General features: G+C 42.4%; 1 protein-coding gene across 1 annotated transcript in view; it reads left to right on the plus strand.

Annotated features, from left to right (window-relative positions):
* The window catches only part of SLC26A6 (solute carrier family 26 member 6), a 34,377-nt gene that overhangs the window by 13,093 nt on the left and 1,432 nt on the right, over nucleotides 1-19,852 (plus strand). Inside the window, exons 9-19 of the mRNA XM_066612975.1 lie at nucleotides 817-930; nucleotides 1,357-1,434; nucleotides 1,732-1,827; nucleotides 2,734-2,840; nucleotides 4,178-4,247; nucleotides 4,733-4,825; nucleotides 6,646-6,738; nucleotides 11,130-11,216; nucleotides 11,333-11,530; nucleotides 12,062-12,116; nucleotides 13,105-13,241. Of these exons, the coding sequence (XP_066469072.1) occupies nucleotides 817-930; nucleotides 1,357-1,434; nucleotides 1,732-1,827; nucleotides 2,734-2,840; nucleotides 4,178-4,247; nucleotides 4,733-4,825; nucleotides 6,646-6,738; nucleotides 11,130-11,216; nucleotides 11,333-11,530; nucleotides 12,062-12,116; nucleotides 13,105-13,241 (1,128 nt within the window). The remainder of the gene's footprint in view (nucleotides 1-816; nucleotides 931-1,356; nucleotides 1,435-1,731; nucleotides 1,828-2,733; nucleotides 2,841-4,177; nucleotides 4,248-4,732; nucleotides 4,826-6,645; nucleotides 6,739-11,129; nucleotides 11,217-11,332; nucleotides 11,531-12,061; nucleotides 12,117-13,104; nucleotides 13,242-19,852) is intronic.

The raw sequence follows: 19,852 nt of genomic DNA on the forward strand, positions 1-19,852 counted from the left end.
AAAAGTGCAGAAGAGAGCAACCAAAATGATTACTGGGCTGGGGCACCTCCCTTATGAGGAAAGCCTACAGCATTTGGGGCTCTTCATTCTGGAAAAAAGGCACCTGAGGGAGGACATGATTGAGACATACAAAATTATGCAGGGGATGGACAGAGTGGATAGAGAGATGCTCTTTACACTCTCACATAACACCAGAACCAGGAGACATCCACTAAAACTCAGTAGTGGGGGGAGAGTTAGAACAGACAAAAGAAAATATTTTTTTACCCAACATTTAATTAATCTCTGGAACTCCTTGCCACAGAATGTGGTGATGGTATCTGGTTTAAAAGGGAATGGGTCAGGTCTACGGGGGGGAAAGTCCATCACAGATTACAAGGCATGATGGGCATACACAACCTCCTGATGCGAGGGAGTGGCAACAGAATGCAGGTCTCTTGTCTTGTGTGCTCCTTGAGGCGTCTGGTGGGCCACTGTGAGATACAGGAAGCTGGATTAGGTGGGCCTTTGGCATGATTCAGTGGGGCTCTTCTTATATTCTTATAACAATAGCATCTGCATGACGCATTTTCTTATATCTAATGTGGGCTGATTTGTCGATGCTTATTTTCATGATGCACTTGTGCTCTATTCATTGTAATTTTCATTGTATTGCATATTTTGATTCACAATTTGATATCTGGGTGCTATTATGATAGGTGACTCTTTGGTTCTAGAAGCATCCTTCTGTTGTGCCAGTTAATCTTATGAGTACCAGGTCCTGTAACAAGGGCCAACACCGACCCTCAACCTTTCTCACTGGTAAATCTCTTGCAGGAGCTGATAGCTTTGGGGCTCAGTAACTTCGTGGGCAGTTTTTTCCGGTGTTACAGTATCAGCTGCTCCATGTCGCGCACTTTAGTGCAGGAGAGCACAGGAGGAAACAGTCAGGTATGTGCTAAGTGGGCATGTTGTCTCTTCTGGTAGGAGCAGATATCAAGGTTTTGGTAGAGGAAGGATTAGGAAACGTTTTAGAGGGTGTCCTTATCCATGATTTGCTAACCAAACTGATGAGCATCAGCGTTGAACTGCAGAGAGCTTTGGCGCTTATTCCAATGCATGGTGGTTCAAAGCCTGAGAGCAAATGGAAGGGGAAGAAGTTAGTCCAGCATTTGTTTCAGGCAAAACAAATTGAATGTCCTCCCTGCATCTTGGGCATCCCAAAAACAGCAACAGAAAGGGAAGGGGGTTGTACGCTTGCACATGTGCATGTGTATGTGTGTGCATTTGCACAAATGTGCATGAGGGTTCTTCTGCTTCCCTCCCTCCCTCCCCAATTCTGCCCTGCAAACATTGTCTCTGTTATCTTCTCTACAGGTGGCTGGGGTGATCTCCTGCATTGTCATCTTAGTGACCATCTTGAAGATTGGGGAGCTTTTCCGTGAACTTCCTGAAGTATGTTGAAAACCCTCTCTTTTTGACTTTTTCAGTCAGATTAATGATAGTGCTGAGCCCTTTACATTCTTGCCAACCTTCTGCATCTAGCCTGTGACCAAAAAAATTGCGCAGGGGTTTATATAATATGGGAGGAAAACATCCTTCAACCACAGGGAGCAATGGCTCTTGGGACTTCATTGCTTTCAGTTCTTTCTTAAAATGACAACTCTTCTGTTTTCTGCAGATGGGGTGCTGTAGTGATACTCTGAATTGTCTGTTCTCTAAATCTCCCTGTGCTTGCTATTTGTTTTACAGGCCATCTTAGCATCCATCATCATTGTTAACCTGAAGGGCATGTTCAAGCAGTTTAATGATATCTGTTCTCTTTGGAAAACCAACTTCATAGATCTGGTAAGGAAGATGACCTGTATTATGACCTGTGTCTTTGGAGCAGGCTTTGCGTGTGCAGTGGAGTGTAGCTTCTGGAACCTTGCAACTGGGAAATGACCACTTCCCTCATTGCTTCTTCTCCAGATCTTGGGAAAGAAGGCCCCTCTCTCCTAGCTGGTCAGCTCCCCAAAGTACTTGCCCCTGTATCAAGGCTGCACAAGGTGCACCCAGGGCCATCATGCAGCATCATGTGCACTGTGCTGTAGCCTGCATGGTATGAATCAATCCTTCCTGTCCCCACCCCAAATGATTACACAGGTTGGCAGCAAGTACAGGGAGGACTAAGGATCCCATCCTATCCAATTTTCCAACACCAATGCAACTGAAATGCAGCCCTGAGGAAGGGAATAAATGTTTCCTTACCTTGAGGCGGCTTCCGTGACAGCCGTATTCAGTGAATACCCCATTGGCATGACTGTATCAGCACTGGAAAGTTGGATTGAACTGGGCCCTCAGTCTGTGCCATGCAGGCTGCGGTGAAGGCCTTTAAGCTGTGGCTTGCATCAGCATGCACCCAAGGGTGGGAAGATTTTGAACAGGCTGATAAAGCAAAACTTGTTGACCCGGCTGCCTCTCAGGAGACATAAGTAATTTTAAAATCTATTTTAAACACTGATATAAAATGGGTGCATTTACAAAATGACTTTGGAATACATTTTTGACAAAGCACCCTTGAAATGAGATATTATCCACATTCTCTTCTAGAAGTTTTAATATAGCATAATAATTTATACATCATCAGAGTTGGCGTTGATGTTTACCCATTTATATCAAAGTTGCATCATGTTGTTTTCCACACATTGGCTTCTGTGTTTTGTTGTTCTACTGTAATCTTACTTATGACTTCTCTGGGTTTTGGTTTTTCAGCTTATCTGGCTTGTAACCTTTGTAGCTACCCTTTTGCTGAACCTTGACATGGGGCTGGGGGTCGCTGTGGCCTTTTCACTTCTCATGGTCATCTTCCGGAGCCAAATGTGAGTATTCCATGGCTATAGAAAGGAGAAAGAATGAGTTTGAAAATTGCTTTTTGCCAGTTAAAGTAAGCAAAACATGGAGAAGGATAAGTTTCTAACTTCCAGTCAGGGCAGGGTAGCAGCAGCTTTGTACTGTGCAAAGTTCTACTACAAATGATGAGAAATGAAGACTGATAATATGACCTCAAGCAACAAAACTCTATATCCAGTCACTGGAACTGTTGTAAATGCTAGAGAACAATACACTCTAGGAGAAAGGGTTTGCACTGGCAGTCCAGGAAAATGATAATCAGCAAACATAACAATATTATGTTCTGATGTTTTTATCTCTAATGAGAACTCCAGTAAGAGTTATTGTGCTATCACTTATCTCCTTCCTGACTTTTTTCATGGCATAGGAAAATCCCTGTTGCAGGCCTGAAGGAAGAGCCCTGTCAGGGAGCTATATATAACTCCAAAATGCAAACATCTTTTGTCCAACAGCTGTAGCTCCTCAAGGTTCAATAGATATACAGTATCCCATGGCACCAGCAAGGAGGCCCACTGACATACCACATCGTCATCAAGTGTGTGGAAAGATGATACTGTATTAACAAAAAGTTTCCAGTGTGTCTGTATGCTTATGTTGCACTCCTTGCACTTGGTGCAAACATGCCATGGGCTGGGTCTTTCATAGATTGCAAAGAAGGAGAACAAAGAAGATCTTTCATGTGGACAGGTTAGTACAGGCTATTGTCAGTTTGGCTGCAGTAAAAGTTCATTCCAAAGCATCTCTATTGTGGGTGAGTAAGGAAAACAGTATGTACTTTCCATTTGGAACTAAAAGTTTGTGATGTATCTTTTACCTGGTACACACACACACACAAATAAAAATGGAAAAGTATGTACAGAGATAAGGAAAAGGTCAGTGCACATTATACAACTGAACACATTCTAAGGAGGAGGTGAAAATTTTCATTTTATAGCTTGCTAGACCTGTTGCTAGGGAGAGCTGGGCAAATCTAACCATGAATCAATTTCCAAGGAATATAAATATTAGGGGAACGGTATTAGGCTTTCATATTCCTCATTGCACGCTATGAGGGTCAAGAATACTGTCCATCTCCTCTTATCAATGCGTTTGCCTCCCAGGTGACCTAAACAGCAGTAATTGATATTGTCATCATTGCACATTGATTCAGAAAGCATGTTCTGTTTAGCAGACCGAATTTTGCTTGCGGACTTTTGACAACATTTCCTTTGTCTTAAAATTTACCAATAACAGATGTTATGAAATGCTTGCTAAGAGAACCAATGGAGCCTTTGCTAAGCCATTTTCTTTTTCCATCTACTCTAAGGCCCCATTATTCCATGTTGGGACAAGTGTCCAAAACAAGGGTTTACAGAGATGTAGCTGAGTATCATAAGGTAAGTGTGCTGTGAAGGTGGCATATTGTGAAAAGAAATGGCTATGGAAGGAACCACAAAGAAAAGTATGGAGGCACTTTGCAATTGACCAGGTTAGACATGATTTGGAATAACTAGGAGACCATTCCTAATAGAGGTGGTGGAATGGGACAGCCCCCAAAGTCAAAGACCTTATTCACCTTGCCACTTTTGCTCAGATCTTTCTAGGAACAACTTCTGTTCAACAGCAATGCTTTTCTTCAGGTCTTGTTTATAGTCCAGATTGTAGAAGGTATTTCCTATCACAGTCTCCTACTTTTATAGTGATCAGTTATTTTTTATCCCACCCTCTAGCTAAAGGACTTGCAACAATCCTGTGAGATAAGCTAAGCAGCAAAATGGTGACTTGTTGACAGTCATGCAGTGAGGGTCACCCACAGCTCCTTAGTTCAGGTCCAACACACTCCGCTAAACCACACTAATGCCTTACTGTGGTTTATTTCCAGGCTGAGGAAATCCCAGGTGTGAAGATTTTTCACTCCTCTGCTACAGTCTATTTTGCAAATGCTGGAATGTATGCAGAGGCCATTAAAAAAAAGGTAAGGCAGGTTCAAAAGTCTCTAAGCTCTCTTTATTTCTCATGGCATAGTTTCTAATGCAGTGGCCATAAAATGACTGTGAACCCTATTCCATTTGCATCAGATAGACAAATAATGGGTGCTTCCATACTCATGCTCTCTAGTGCAACTTTGCTTTGCCAAAACAACCTGCAAGTGCAATGAAAATGGAGGCTCCAGACAAGATGGGGCAGCAGATGGGAAGAAGACTCCTAGGCTGGGACGTGGTGAATTCAGTCTGATCTTGTAGTGAGAATACACTTGGAAGATCTTGCCTATTGGTAGCAGCTGCTGCAGGAATTTCAAGTCTTCCAGTTCCCTGTTGCTTCTAGAGTTAACAGGTGGCTCCTATAGCTATAAGTCAAAAGGGTCAGGTGTCTGCACACCTCCTGGTGCACACACACCACACATTCACACATCCTCTCCAGATCTATGGAAAGGCTGGGAAAGTGTGGCTTATGATGAGCTGTGAAGAAACAGCCATGTCCACCCACCCCAATCCTTATTAAGTATCATCCAACAATTAGCTGGCTGTAAAAGTAATAGGGGAAGGGATGGAACAGGAACAAGGTAATCTACACCTATTGGGATTGCTTTGCTTTTTTGTTTCTTCCAATAAAAGTCAGAATAGATGAAGAAATCACCAAAGGAACACAGGAAATACACAAGAATGATTTGATGACAACAGTATCTGGTTTCCTCATAAGAAGCGAGGATAGGACAGATGGCAATTCCAAGGAAAGGGCCAGTGTGGCAGTGTGCAATGTCTCTACTCCTACAATGCTGCTCTGCCATAGTGTTTCATTGTACAAAACTGGGTAGCAAATTATCTAGGATAGCATCCTAACTTGTACTTCCGCTGTCATGCCACTGTGAACAGCAGACACCTTCCCCTTCTGCAAGGAAAGCAGCAGTCAGACTGCTACCCCACAGTGGTTCCCATTCCCCCAAAAAACTGTTAATGAACAGTTTTCATGGACAGATGGACATGGACAGATGGAGTCTGTTTGCATTTCAAAGATGGACTGAGGCACAGGCCTACAGTCAACAGGAACAAACTACATGTTACACAGGAGATCTATGACGGTATCCTGATTTTTAAAAATTTTTTCCTTTGAAGCAGCCATGGGAGACTCTGAGTTTGATATAAGTAAGTGCATCATTCCTGCATTGTCACTTTTCATGTTCTACAGGGCTTTAGCCCTATAGTGCTAATAACAGTTTGGATGCAAATTTAGATTGGAAAACCAGCACAGAGAAAGAGTTAAAATATCCTCTCAAATTCAGGGCTTCCTCTGACTGCTTTAATGTTAAAAATGGAAATGTCAGGCATGTCAATCACTGATCTCCCACACAGTGTAATATGTAGTCTGATCCACAAAGAAAGGCTGTCAATGTGTCTGGCTTGAACCTACATGTTGTGAATCTTCATCTGGTATCTCCCTGCAAGACCATTCTTTCCATGTGACTTGATGAATCCTGTTCCCTCAAAACAAATATCATAGAGGGCCCGTTTAGATGACAGGGTTGGGAGCCTGAGCCCACCCAACCTGCACTCCCCCAGCCTCTCCTTACCTCCTCATCTCCCACACGGAGTGATGACATTTCTGTCCTGATTTGTCTGAACCACAGTTCCAAAACTAGGAGCTGTGATTTTATCTATAGTTAACAAACCAGGATTAGATTTGGGTGTTATTAATATTCTGCACAAGGAGCATGTTGGAAGGAAACTGGCAGCATCAATAAGCTCCCTAAAGCCAACTGCTTCTGGAGCACACTGTAAGTGTCTCTCTTTTTCACAGTGTGGCATGAATGTGGACCGCCTCATTGAGAAAAAAAAGAAAGCCCTGAAGAAGAAGCACAAGCAAGAGAAGAAAGAAGCCAAGAAGGCAAAGGTCTACACTTCTGCCTACCAGTCTTTTCTTCTAAAGTCTTAACTTTTGTTTCCTTTCTTTATTTTTTAAAATCCCTCTGTTTTAATGAGTCCAGGAACAAAGTTCATAAGGGTTTAAAATGTTTTAGATTGACCCCAGCGTAAGAGATTTTGGAGCCAATTTAGGCTACAATCCTATACGTACTGACCTAGAGTAAATCCCATTGAACACAATGAGACTTACTTCTGAGTAGACACAGCTAGGATTGTGCTGTTAGTGATAAAAACCCAGGGAAAGGTGGCAGTCAGGTGACAGGGCAGTATACAGACACATCCATCTTCTATATTTCTATGTAAGCATTTGCTTACCCCTCAGAGTCACCTTGCATGTGTTTACTGAATTTGTGGATCGTAAATGCTCAGGAATAACTTCCTTGTGGTGTACATATTCTGTGTAAAGACCTATACAGTGTTGGCACTAAATCAATGATGTGTAGTGCCAACATTTAGTATCTGGAATCATTTCCATGACGTGAAATTTCCTCAGAAAAGACCCCCTAGTATCCTGTGCAGCCCATCATTGTGAAGCAGACTAGGATGGCACCCAGTCATTGCTCAGACTTGCTGCTGACAACAGGTACGTTCCAGGGATGGCTTATATGATAATGACCTGTTACTCTATAGCAGGGGTCTCCAAACATTTTGGCCACATCAAATATCTGGTGTGGTGTGGAGGGCCGGAAAAAAAATTTAAAGATAAAATTTAAATAAATAGAGATGGAACTTAGATAAGTGAATAAATGGGCTCATTCATTTAACATTTCTGGCCCTCAGAACACCCTCCAGACACAATCAGAGCACATAAAAACATAAGAACATAAGAACAGACCCACTGGATCAGGCCATAGGCCCATCTAGTCCAGCTTCCTGTATCTCACAGCGGCCCACCAAATGCCCCAGGGAGCACACCAGATAACAAGAGACCTCATCCTGGTGCCCTCCCCTACATCTGGCATTCTGACTTAACCCATTTCTAAAATCAGGAGGTTGCGCATACACATCATGGCTTGTACCCCATAATGGATTTTTCCTCCAGAAACTCGTCCAATCCCCTTTTAAAGGCGTCTAGGCTAGACGCCAGCACCACATCCTGTGGCAAGGAGTTCCACAGACCGACCACACGCTGAGTAAAGAAATATTTTCTTTTGTCTGTCCTAACCCGCCCAACACTTAATTTTAGTGGATGTCCCCTGGTTCTGGTATTATGTGAGAGTGTAAAGAGCATCTCCCTATCCACTCTGTCCATTCCCTGCATAATTTTGTATGTCTCAATCATGTCCCCCCTCAGGTGTCTCTTTTCTAGGCTGAAGAGGCCCAAACGCCGTAGCCTTTCCTCATAAGGAAGGTGCCCCAGCCCCGTAATCATCTTCGTCGCTCTCTTTTGCACCTTTTCCATTTCCACTATGTCTTTTTTGAGATGCGGCGACCAGAACTGGACACAATACTCCAGGTGTGACCTTACCATAGATTTGTACAACAGCATTATAATACTAGCCGTTTTGTTCTCAATACCCTTCCTAATGATCCCAAGCATAGAATTGGCCTTCTTCACTGCCGCTGCACATTGGGTCGACACTTTCATCGACCTGTCCACCACCACCCCAAGATCTCTCTCCTGATCTGTCACAGACAGCTCAGAACCCATCAGCCTATATCTAAAGTTTTGATTTTTTGCCCCAATGTGCATGACTTTACACTTACTGACATTGAAGCGCATCTGCCATTTTGCTGCCCATTCTGCCAGTCTGGAGAGATCCTTCTGGAGCTCCTCACAATCACTTATGGTCTTCACCACTCGGAAAAGTTTGGTGTCATCTGCAAACTTAGCCACTTCACTGCTCAACCCTGTCTCCAGGTCATTTATGAAGAGGTTGAAAAGCACCGGTCCCAGGACAGATCCTTGGGGCACACCGCTTTTCACCTCTCTCCATTGTGAAAATTGCCCATTGACACCCACTCTCTGCTTCCTGGCCTCCAACCAGTTCTCAATCCATGAGAGGACCTGTCCTCTAATTCCCTGACTGTGGAGTTTTTTCAGTAACCTTTGGTGAGGGACCGTGTCAAACGCCTTCTGAAAGTCCAGATATATAATGTCCACGGGTTCTCCCGCATCCACATGCCTGTTGACCTTTTCAAAGAATTCTATAAGGTTCGTGAGGCGAGACTTACCCTTACAGAAGCCATGCTGACTCTCCCTCAGCAAGGCCTGTTCGTCTATGTGTTTTGAGATCCTATCTTTGATGAGGCATTCCACCATCTTACCCGGTATGGATGTTAGGCTGACTGGCCTATAGTTTCCCGGGTCCCCCCTCTTTCCCTTTTTAAAAATAGGCGTGACATTTGCTATCCTCCAATCTTCTGGCACCGTGGCTGTTTTGAGGGACAAGTTGCATACCTTAGTCAAGAGATCTGCAACTTCATTCTTCAATTCCTTAATAACCCTTGGGTGGATGCCATCAGGGCCCGGTGACTTATTGATCTTTAATTTATCAATGAGGTCTGACACATCTTCTCTTTTAACCTCTATCTGACTTAACTCCTCGGTCAGGTGGGGCCATTTGGGCAGCGGTATCTGCCGGAGGTCTTCTGCCGTGAAGACAGATGCAAAGAACTCATTCAATTTCTCTGCCATCTCTAAGTCTCCTTTTATCTCCCCTTTCCCTCCCTCACCATCCAGAGGGCCAACCGCTTCTCTGGCGGGTTTCCTGCTTCTAACATATTTGAAGAAGCTTTTATTATTCCCCTTAATGTTGCTGGCCATGCGTTCCTCATAGTCTCGCTTGGCCTCCCATATCACCTTCTTACATTTCTTTTGCCACAGTTTATGTTCCTTTTTATTCTCCTCATTAGGGCAAGACTTCCATTTACGGAAGGAAGCTTCCTTGCCCTTCACACCCTCTCTAACTTGGCTGGTTAGCCATGCGGGCACTCTCCTGGATTTAGTGGAACCCTTCTTCCTTTGCGGTATACACCTCTGCTGGGCCTCTATTACTGTTGTTTTAAGCAGCCTCCATGCATTCTGGAGAGATTGGACTCTTTTTACCCTCCCTTTCAACCTCCTTCTAATCAGCCTCCTCATTTGAGGGAAGTCCGCCCGTCGGAAGTCAAGGGTTTTTGTTAGAGATTTGCCTGGTATTCTTCCCCCAACGTGCACGTCAAAATGGATCGCAGCATGATCACTGTTCCCCAATGGCTCAGTAACGTTTACATCTCTGACCAGGTCCTGCGTACCGCACAATATTAAATTCAGAGTCACCTGTCCTCTGGTGGGCTCCGTGACTAGCTGATCTAAGCCACAGTCATTTAGCACGTCAAGAAATCCGGTTTCCTTATCGTGACCAGAACACAAATTGACCCAGTCAATATGAGGATAATTGAAGTCCCCCATGATTACAACCCTGTCCCTCCTTGTCACCTCCCTGATCTGTTTCCTCATTTCAAGGTCCCCATCAGATTTCTGGTCTGGAGGACGATAGCACGCCCCCAGTATTACATCGCTGCACAAGCCTGGTAATTTAACCCACAGAGATTCTACGGTGGAGTCGGACCCACCTTCAATCTCTACTTTGCTGGATTCTATCCCTTCCTTAACATAAAGGGCCACCCCACCTCCAACACGCCCCTGCCTGTCCCTCCTGTAGAGTTTATAGCACAGTTCTGGTCATGAACATGTGGGCCAGAGGCTTTCAGGGGACAAGAGGTTGGTCGCGGGCCGGAAAGAGGCTTGCTGCGGGTCGCATCTGGCCCCCCGGCTGGGGTTTGGAGACCCCTACTCTATAGCAAATGTTATGAGAACCATAAACTCCTCTGCTTCATTGTCTAAACATTTGCTAACCTCCTGCAGAAAAGAAGTTCCTTGTATACATGATTCATAAATAATCAAGGTGGGAAGAAGGAAATTTTTCTTTCTTTCTAAATCATTATCTCCATTTTTAGGCACTTTTAGAAGACTAAAAACACCTCTGAGCCTCCTTTGCATTACAAGGAATTACACAAATTACTCGTATTTGTGTGCCATACAAAAAATGTCAGTATAAGATGGTGAGCTCAAGGCAGCCACCTTTAAACCAAAGAGACATCTTGTAGCTTGTGCACCCATGTTTAACAGGTGGGGAAGTCAAAAAGCTCTTTTACTGTCATGTGTGAAGATGCTTTAGACCCAGTTTTCAGGCCAGAGAAAGGACACATCGTTTGATGTTTTACATCTATTCTCAAGTCAGATTACTTGTATTTTTGTGCCCTGCCATTCTGTTTTGAAAGATTCCATATGAAATCTGTTCTTAAGATTTCATATGGAGCAACAGTTGTTGTGGGCTCATGTTTACATGTGTCCTCCTCTTGTTTTGATAACAGAAAATTGCTTCTAAGGTCAAACAGGCAAGTGGCTCTGGAAACAACAATCTTGCATTTGTGGAGATTGATATGGACAGAAACATACAGGTAGGCCTGCACTTTAGCCCTATAATCATAAACTTTGTAAAGGCCCTTCACCAGAAAATGGGTCACAAACAAGACTGTGATATTTTTCTTTCTCACAGGTAACAGAAGATATCCAGAAAGAGTATGACACAGCGGTGACTGGACCTAATGGAAGTGCGAAGGATTTGGAGCCTCCAGTCAATCTCCATCCAGAGCCTTCTTGCAAGCCCACCTTGGAGTCCCTGGGACTTGAAAAGCCTCCCTTTCACTCTCTCATACTGGACTTCAGTTCTGCCAACTTTGTGGACACTGTCTGCATAAAGACTTTAAAAAATGTAAGGAGTCGCAACAGAGAGAGTGAGACATGCTCATGAGGAAATTGCTTCTCATGAAATCAAAGCCAAGGGGCTAATCCATTTCACAAGGCAAAGCTTTAGAAAGGTGGAGCTTTCACATACCCAGGAACCAGCTAGATGATTGATCTCTCCAGGAAGAGTTCCCATGACATTGTAACTGTGATCTTACCGTAATGGTTGACCTTCCCTTCTGAACTCCCCGTTGGCTCCCTTCTCTGCCCATCCATTTATCTGAGAAAAAAGACTGGCATATGTCATTGTCGGAGTATGGTCAGATGTGAGTAAGGCATCAATTTCCTCAGCTTTTCTGAGACAGAAATCTTACCCCAAGTATATTGCCCATTTGGCACTGCTTACCTAATTAGCTCATGGTGTTTAAAGAACAAATGGTGCAGAGCGAACAGGGGTTTGGGGAATTTTTTTCTATGTTGAATTACCTTGGCAGGATTGCAAGAACATTCTCTAAGTTTCTACAGTGCTTTTTAACTCAGTGTTTGTGACCTTTGACAGATATTTAAAGATTTTCGGGATATTGAAGTGGACGTGTATCTCGTTGGTTGCCATGGTAAGAAGGCCTAGGAAGTCTTGGGAAGTCCAAGCTCGTAAACAAGCCATAAATGAGAGAAAATGTATCTTGTACCACTGACTCCACATCTCTGCCTGAGTTCCAGGAGCCCAGTTCTCTCTGCCCATTGAACTTCATCTCTTTCCCTGTATAACAGTATTATTTTATGAAGCTTCTGAAGTAGTTTAAATCATGCTGTGACAGCAAATGAACTCCGTGATTCAGATTCAGTGGTATAAGAACCAATTTAAGCTTTTAATAATAAATTACATATCATGTATATATTATAAATGAATATAAATCCCATTCATGACAACGGGCACAATTGTTTATACAAAAGCTCTTTGAAGCTTAAGCCTGAATCTTGTTAGTATTAAGGTGTGTCCCTGTATATCAATGGACCTTTGTAGATTCCATTCTGGTCTACATATCCAGTTTTCAACTATGGGCATATTTGGAACCTAGTATGGACATTTTTGCCATTGCTAACTGAAGGAGAGGATCAGCTCCATGCCATGGTCTCAGCACCAGCCCAAGACCTCCTGATGTCTGATATGGCATAACAAATGGTGGCCCCCTTAACCAATTATGTGCTAGCCTCTGTTCCTCCCACATTTCCTCTTCCTTTCTAACCCTGTCTTCTGCCTTTTCAAATCCAAAGAGTAGAAGGAGAACGGAAGAGCAATGGAGGCAAGTAGGCAGACAGAGATGGGTACCCTCCACCAATCTGCTGCTTGAGGCAATTGCTGCATGGCCCTCATATTTTACTTGTAGGCTTCCCAGGAACATCTGACTGACCACTTTTTGAGACAAGAGACCTTTTGTCTGATCCTGCCAGAAAATTTCTATGTTCTTAACTCTGGAGAAAAGGAGATGGGTTTGAGCCCTCACTATGTTGCTTGCATGGGGGTGGGTAGTGGTGGCTCAGAATGGTATGTGAGCCTGAAAAACTGCATCCTTGCATGGTTGTGCCTTGTTCTTGCCATAGATTCTATCATTACCCAGCTGGAAAAAGGCAACTTCTTCAGTGAAACCATCACCAAGCACCATCTTTTTGCCTCAGTTCATGATGCTGTTACCTTTATCACCAGGATCCATGGAAACAACATGCTACAAATTGACACAGTAAGCAGTCAGACTTTTTGCTTAATTAACTGGAAATGATATTGCTGGATAATCACACAGGGCTTATACATATTTTTATTTATTTCAAAGATTTGACCACTTTTCCAAAAGCTCAAATCAGTGTATAGTATAACCTAATAAAACAAACAAACAAACAAAAATAGCTAAAAAACTTCTACATAGGGGTGCCTTGCTGCTCCTTCCAAGCTCTTCACACTAGACTGTTGTTCTCCTGTGACTAGCTCAATGGTCCACACCCAGGCCTGTAATAAAATATACCCCCCAAATGTCCCCCACCCATTTGATCGGTTAGGGACCGGACTAGTGAAAAGTGGAAATGGTTAAAAAGCAGAACCCATTCTTTTTTTTTAGTTTACAAATGTTGCTTCCAATGCCTTTTTAGTGATCAAATTGCAAATGCCTTTTTTATCTTGCAAATTCCTGCTGTCACACAAAGATTTCTGCAAATAGATTCTCATTAATGGGAATGGGAACAGACCTGGAGCTAAAGTTGGTGCACTGCGCTCTTTCTTTCTCACTCACACACACCAAAACAGTTTAAATCACCATGTCATATGCAAATCAACACAATTTTAGCCTTTAGAGCAGCAGAGAGATGTTGGAAGAGTGCAGCATACGTTGAATGAATGACTTCCAGGTATAACTGAAATGTGTTGAAAGAGTGGATAGTCAAAAAACGAACCATCAGTGGGGGATGCCTGTACCTGCGTAAAGAAGACCCTTCCTATCCATGCCAAGCCACTGTGTGCCCTTCCCACTAGTTGGACATTTTGTGTAACACATTTCAGAACTAATATAGAGCTTGTGTAATATAGGGCCTAAGGCAGTGGTTCCCAAACAGTGCACCAGGGCACTTGGAGTGCCATGGAACTCTTCTTACCAGCTCTCCTGGGCGCTACCATCTTGACTGGGCCGAAGGCACATACCTGTGTACCACAGAGTCCCCTGTTCAAATGTTGCCTCTGACATTAACTCACCAGCAGTATGATCTTATGCATGTCTACTGAGAAGTTCCACTGTTTTCAGTGGCGCTCACTTCCAGGTAAGTGTGTATAGGATTGCAGCCTAGGTTGCCTTAGGCAAGCCACTATTTTTCAGCCTCAGTCCTAGTAGCATTCTTGCTAGAGATATCATTCCATTCTCTTGAGATGTGGGTACCTACAGTGATGGATAGGAAACAACAAAGACAGGTTCATTTAAGGTGCTCTCAGAACTCAAAGCCAATATGTTTATTTTCTTTCTTCATAGGACAAGTACAGCACTAATCTGTAACCAGTGAAATCATCTACTTCTGCAGCACTTCAGAGGAGCAAAAAACCCCACTCTGTTTTCAGATGAATGACTGAACTGCTTTTGGTAGAAGTGAATGACATGGGAATCCCCTGCCACAAGGATTCCATGGGAGAAATGAACCAATTGAAGGCTTGAGCGATGGCATTTCCTTGAAAATCAGCTTTTAGACTTTGGAAAAGCTGAGAATTCATCTTTGCTGAAGATCTGTTTTGCATGTTGGGAACAGAGGAACTCCTAGTGCTGTCAACCCACATCAGGCAGAAACAACGCAAGGAAAAGTTCCTTCCAAGGAAAAGTTCCTTTCAAACCCTGGATGTGTCTTGTTTGTTATTGAGGTTTTTTTTCTGGAGAAAATATGACAGGTGGAATTACCTGCTCAAACCAGCTACTTATTAGGCAGAGCTCAACTACAGTATCCTCTGCCTACAAGAAGGGGCCTGCCAGCATGGTCATGCAGGAGCCTACACATTGGGCCCCTCTAGGAACATCTGTTCCTCAATTTCTCTCCTGAAAGGGAATTTTAAAATCTGGTGTTTGAAAGCAAGCTGTTCACACCTTGAATTATGTGTTCCTTCCTGCCTGTTTTCATTGAACTTGCTAGGTAGGTCCTTCCTGCTGCACATTTGCAGCTGCTGTTTGGATATGGCAAAAGCCCATCTCTTACTGCTTCTGAAAAAATGATACATATATTGAAATAATAAATGAATGGAAGACTGAACCTAGAAAGGTTTCATGATGAGAGTCTCATGGGTAGAAATGAAAGGGATATGTTGAAGTGTTTTGAATTTGCTTCAGGTAGATGGAATTGTATGTGTCAGAAAACACACATAAATTAACTGTGTGTGACTAACAAGTATAGAGACCTATAGTTATGATCAGTCTGACTGAGGTTCTACTTCTATCAAAAGCAGGGTTTTTTTTTTGCCAAACTCCGAGGGCACTGGTGCATGCAGAATCTAACCCTGAGGTCAAAAGAGATGTAAGTATATTAGTCTTTATTTACTCAGGAAAATGCAAAGAAATGAAATACTATTTCTTATTATTTATTGCCTTTGAAATTTATGGTTCAAGTCACACAAATGGTCTAAAATTCCACAGACAGGAAATTCTTTGCCACGTTATCTAATACCTAGTTTATCTGCTCTTATAAACTAAATTACTTTCAGAATAATGATGGGGTGGAATGGAAAGGATCTCATTATCTGCTGAGATCAGAACAAGGGGAGGTAACTAATATAAAACCTTTAAGTCATGTCAGACAGTGGATTGATTTTTTTAAATTAACACTTCACCTTATTACAGAATTGCGCAATACAATTACTATATCTATCAATATATTGTTGCAGATTGCTGTAATGACCGCGTCAGAGACTAGTTCAAATGGAAGCAGCATAGCTATGGTTACCTTTGACTTATAACTTATAACTTGACTAATAACCAAACTGCAAATTTTGCCACTGAGGTGATTGAATTTGGGGCTGTACCACTTTGGACTACAGCTGTGGAAAAGTCATACTTTTTAAATCTTCCACATGCAAAATACCTCTCGGAATCTATTGGAGTTGAACTCCACTAAACTTTCCCTGATGTGCCTGCCAGTTTTCTATTTTTTGAGAAAGAGTATTTAGAAATATGACACAAGTTCACTCTCAGCTTAAAACTGCTTTAGTCCTGGATTCTATTGGCTCACTATGCAAGTGAGCACAGTTGCATTATAATGTACACCTGTGAAGAGGGCAGACTTTATGCAGTGCCTAGTGGTTAGCAACTGCCACCTGCCTTCCCACTCCCCCTTCAAGGGCAAGCTGGTAAAAGTGGATCACTGCTACCACCCCATACTAGGAAACTGGACAGAAGGTAGTTGTTTGAGAAAACAACCCCAGCCTCGCAATAGGGCTAAAAACCTCAAAAGCCAGGGGCTCTTTTAAAAGCAAATAGCAGAATATGAGAGAGATGGCAACCTGATCCCTCCTGCAGGAACTGAGACCAAGCAGGTGAAATGATAGAAAGGTAAGAAGTTTATTGAAAAGATGGTACAATTTATTAAGACAATGGAAGGGAAATTGCAATGGTAGAACAAGACATATGTGATCATGCAGAAAAGGGCAAAAAGGAGAGCGACAGCAAAGATTGGCAAGGACGTTAAAGGGCAAACAGAAAATAAAACTGTGATGTAACTTTCCTGGGTACAACCTCTACACTATTTATTCACACTGTGATTGCTGAGGCATCACAGAAGCCTCCAAAGTGATAAAAAGCTCCCAAACAACTGAAAAATAAGGGGAAATGGGACATTTTCACTCAACTACCACATACAATAAGTAGTTACACTTCCCCAGAAATCTGTGTGTAGGTTTTTCTATCCAAGGAAAATACCTTACAGCCTGATCCTAACCAGGTATTTACAACAGTGGAAAACAGTTCCACTATTGTAAATGGTTATATGGCAGCACACACAGCATGCCAGTGGTGGCCATATATGAACCAGCACTGCAGATGGTGGCAGTGCAGGAGGCACACTGTAAGACCAAGCTACCTCCAACACCAAAGGTGTTTTTTGAGTAGAAATGCATAGGATTGTGCTGTAAGGGTGCCACTCCATGAGACCATTTCAGGTCACTTCATGGCTGGCCCTGCTGGAGCCCACAGATACACCAACCAGTGCCCTAAACCAGTTGATGAAAGGAGCACATCTCTTTACTTGACAGTTTGGTCTTCGAATTCCTGATCCACTGCAGCATATTCTTCCTCAGTTTCTAAACATTCTGTAGGAGATTCTATAGCTTCATTAACATAAGCAAATGGAAATATTCTTAGGCTGCAATCCTATACACACATACTCAAGAGTAAGGCCCACTGAACACAATGGGACTTACTTCTAAGTAAATAGGCACAGGTTTGCACTGTTAGCCTTTGAACATAATGACAAATTTGCTGAGATATTTGTAGGAGGGAAGGCTCTTTTACAACGATTCCACTGGCTAATCCCCTTTCTCTTCCAGATTTTTTTTTTAAACTAAAAAGTCTATTTGAGAATGTGAGCCTTAATTTTGAAACAAGCTCTGATTTATGCCCAAACTGCCAATGAATGTTATCATAAACACATTTTTATCTAAAGTGTTGTATGGTTGTATTAATAAATGATGCTCTTTCATTTGTGATTTCATATAACTCAGCACTGACCTTTTCATAAGAATTTTGTCTAATTGTACGTCCCACAAAATGGAATTATGCATAACAAGCATGTCTGATTTACATTTACATTTTCCCCTTAAATTCCTTTTTTTATAAAGCAGGGCAGGAGGTCTGGTCTAGAGGGTTGAGCCTCCATTTGCCTGAAGATAACATCCGAAGGTCACCAGTTCAAGGCCACCGGCAATCCCTGTGTGGGAGGAGGCCAGAAACTGATAACAGACTGCAAAAGTTCCATCTGAAATGTTGTGTGGTTCTTGAAAGATAGAGCCTTTCTTCAACTGTAAAAATCCCTATGGGGATTTAAACAGCCTGCCTATGTAAACCGCCTTGAATTAAAGTCTGAGGAGAAATCTGACAACCAAGAAAGGCAGTATATAAATACCTGTATTATTATTATTATTATACTCCTAAAACAGAATGAATTAAAGGGTAAAGATACCTTGTGGAGGCAATATACAAATGTGTTGTGACGTTAAACAGTTGTTTCATAATATATTTATATCCCATCTTAGGCATGTGTTTCAAGACAGCTAACACAACTGTAATTGTAACAACAAAATATACTTGCATTAAAGCTTTGGGTCACATCAAAGTAATGCTAGCACAAGGGCAAGGTATTTTCCATGCCCCCCCCCCTATACTGCAGTTTCCTAAACTGTCCCAAAACCCACGTTTTGAATCCAGAGATGTGCTGCAGAAGGCTGCAGAGGGAGGGGGGAATCCCTGGAAACTTTCCAAGAGTGACTTGATATTTAACTACTCAAGCTTTGCTACTGGTGAAGCTGGGGACTATTGATACTATGTCTTATCAAAGAAGGCTAAACATTCACACATGACAATCTCATTAGTATATCTTTGCCTCAGTTACCCCAGTTTATCCTTGCTTCCACTTCAGTTGTATAACTGGCCGATGTGCCACCCTGGACCACACTGGTCACTCTGCATCCCCCTCCAACACAGAAGTAATTGTGGTGACGTGATATCACCACATTACTTCCAGACTGCTGTGGAGGCAGCAGGCACACCCTCCTCCTGCCCACCCCCCTGAAGCAATTCTTGGCGCAGTCACTGGGAAGAAGGCCAGCTGTGGTTAAATTAACCATATGAAATCAATATATGAGAGTAATTAGCTTTTCTTTTGTCATGTCCTACATTTTTCTTGGATGTCCTACATTTTGGGATGCCTTGTCCTCTTGTAGTTATGACATCTGGTCACCCTGAGAAAGTTGTTATTCAAGAAGAGATATTACCGGTATACATTTTGGCAAACAGCCTTTTGATTTTGTCCTGTAAATTGCCAAAAGATAACCATTTTTTGGTTAAAAGCCAGAAGTTAGGCATGATAAATTATTTTTTATCATTTCTGTTATACTCAGTAATCAAATTCAATCCTGGCATTCAATGTTTGACATCTTTGGAGTAGCTTTCTCTTCTATTAAATTATCTTTGCTCAGCTTTAATTTGGATGATTGATATGCTCCTTTGAGAGGCTCACTTCTGACTGACTCAGAGTTTTATCATGAACTCCAACAGTCCAATATTTGACAGCTGACAATAAACAAATTGAATACTTCCTAAATAATACATAACCATTGCTCAAAATTAATTCACCAGAAAGTTTCAGCTTGGTTGCTAAATTAAATAAAAATGATAAAATTCCATGTAGATGAAAAATATTATAAATATGATTTCCAATCATTTAAAATCAATTTAAAATATTCTGGAAAGTCTTTTGAGGACGAGGCGATGGAAACTAGTGGGCCCCTGTAACCCATTTGTTGCTCATTCCCTTCTGTTAGGTTTAAAGAGTGCTCCTATAGCACTATATGCCTAGTAAACATGCGTAAACATCCTAAAACATTTGGCCCCAACACATGTTTACAAATGTAACATGTTTACAAATGTTCAGTGGGATGCTTTCCTAAGGGGGATGTGTTCTTTCTTTTCAGGCCTCTAGGATCCAAACAACAAGCTCAATGAACTGGCATGACTGAAACTTCATAAGTCTTTTTTTCTCTTCAAAAAGTAATCAGAGGAGCCCAATTTACACTGGCGTTACAACATGGGGGAGGGAGGTTAACACTTTGCTCTGTGTTTAATCC

Source organism: Tiliqua scincoides, chromosome 2 (assembly GCF_035046505.1).
Source record: "Tiliqua scincoides isolate rTilSci1 chromosome 2, rTilSci1.hap2, whole genome shotgun sequence".
Taxonomy (NCBI): Eukaryota; Metazoa; Chordata; class Lepidosauria; order Squamata; family Scincidae; genus Tiliqua; species Tiliqua scincoides.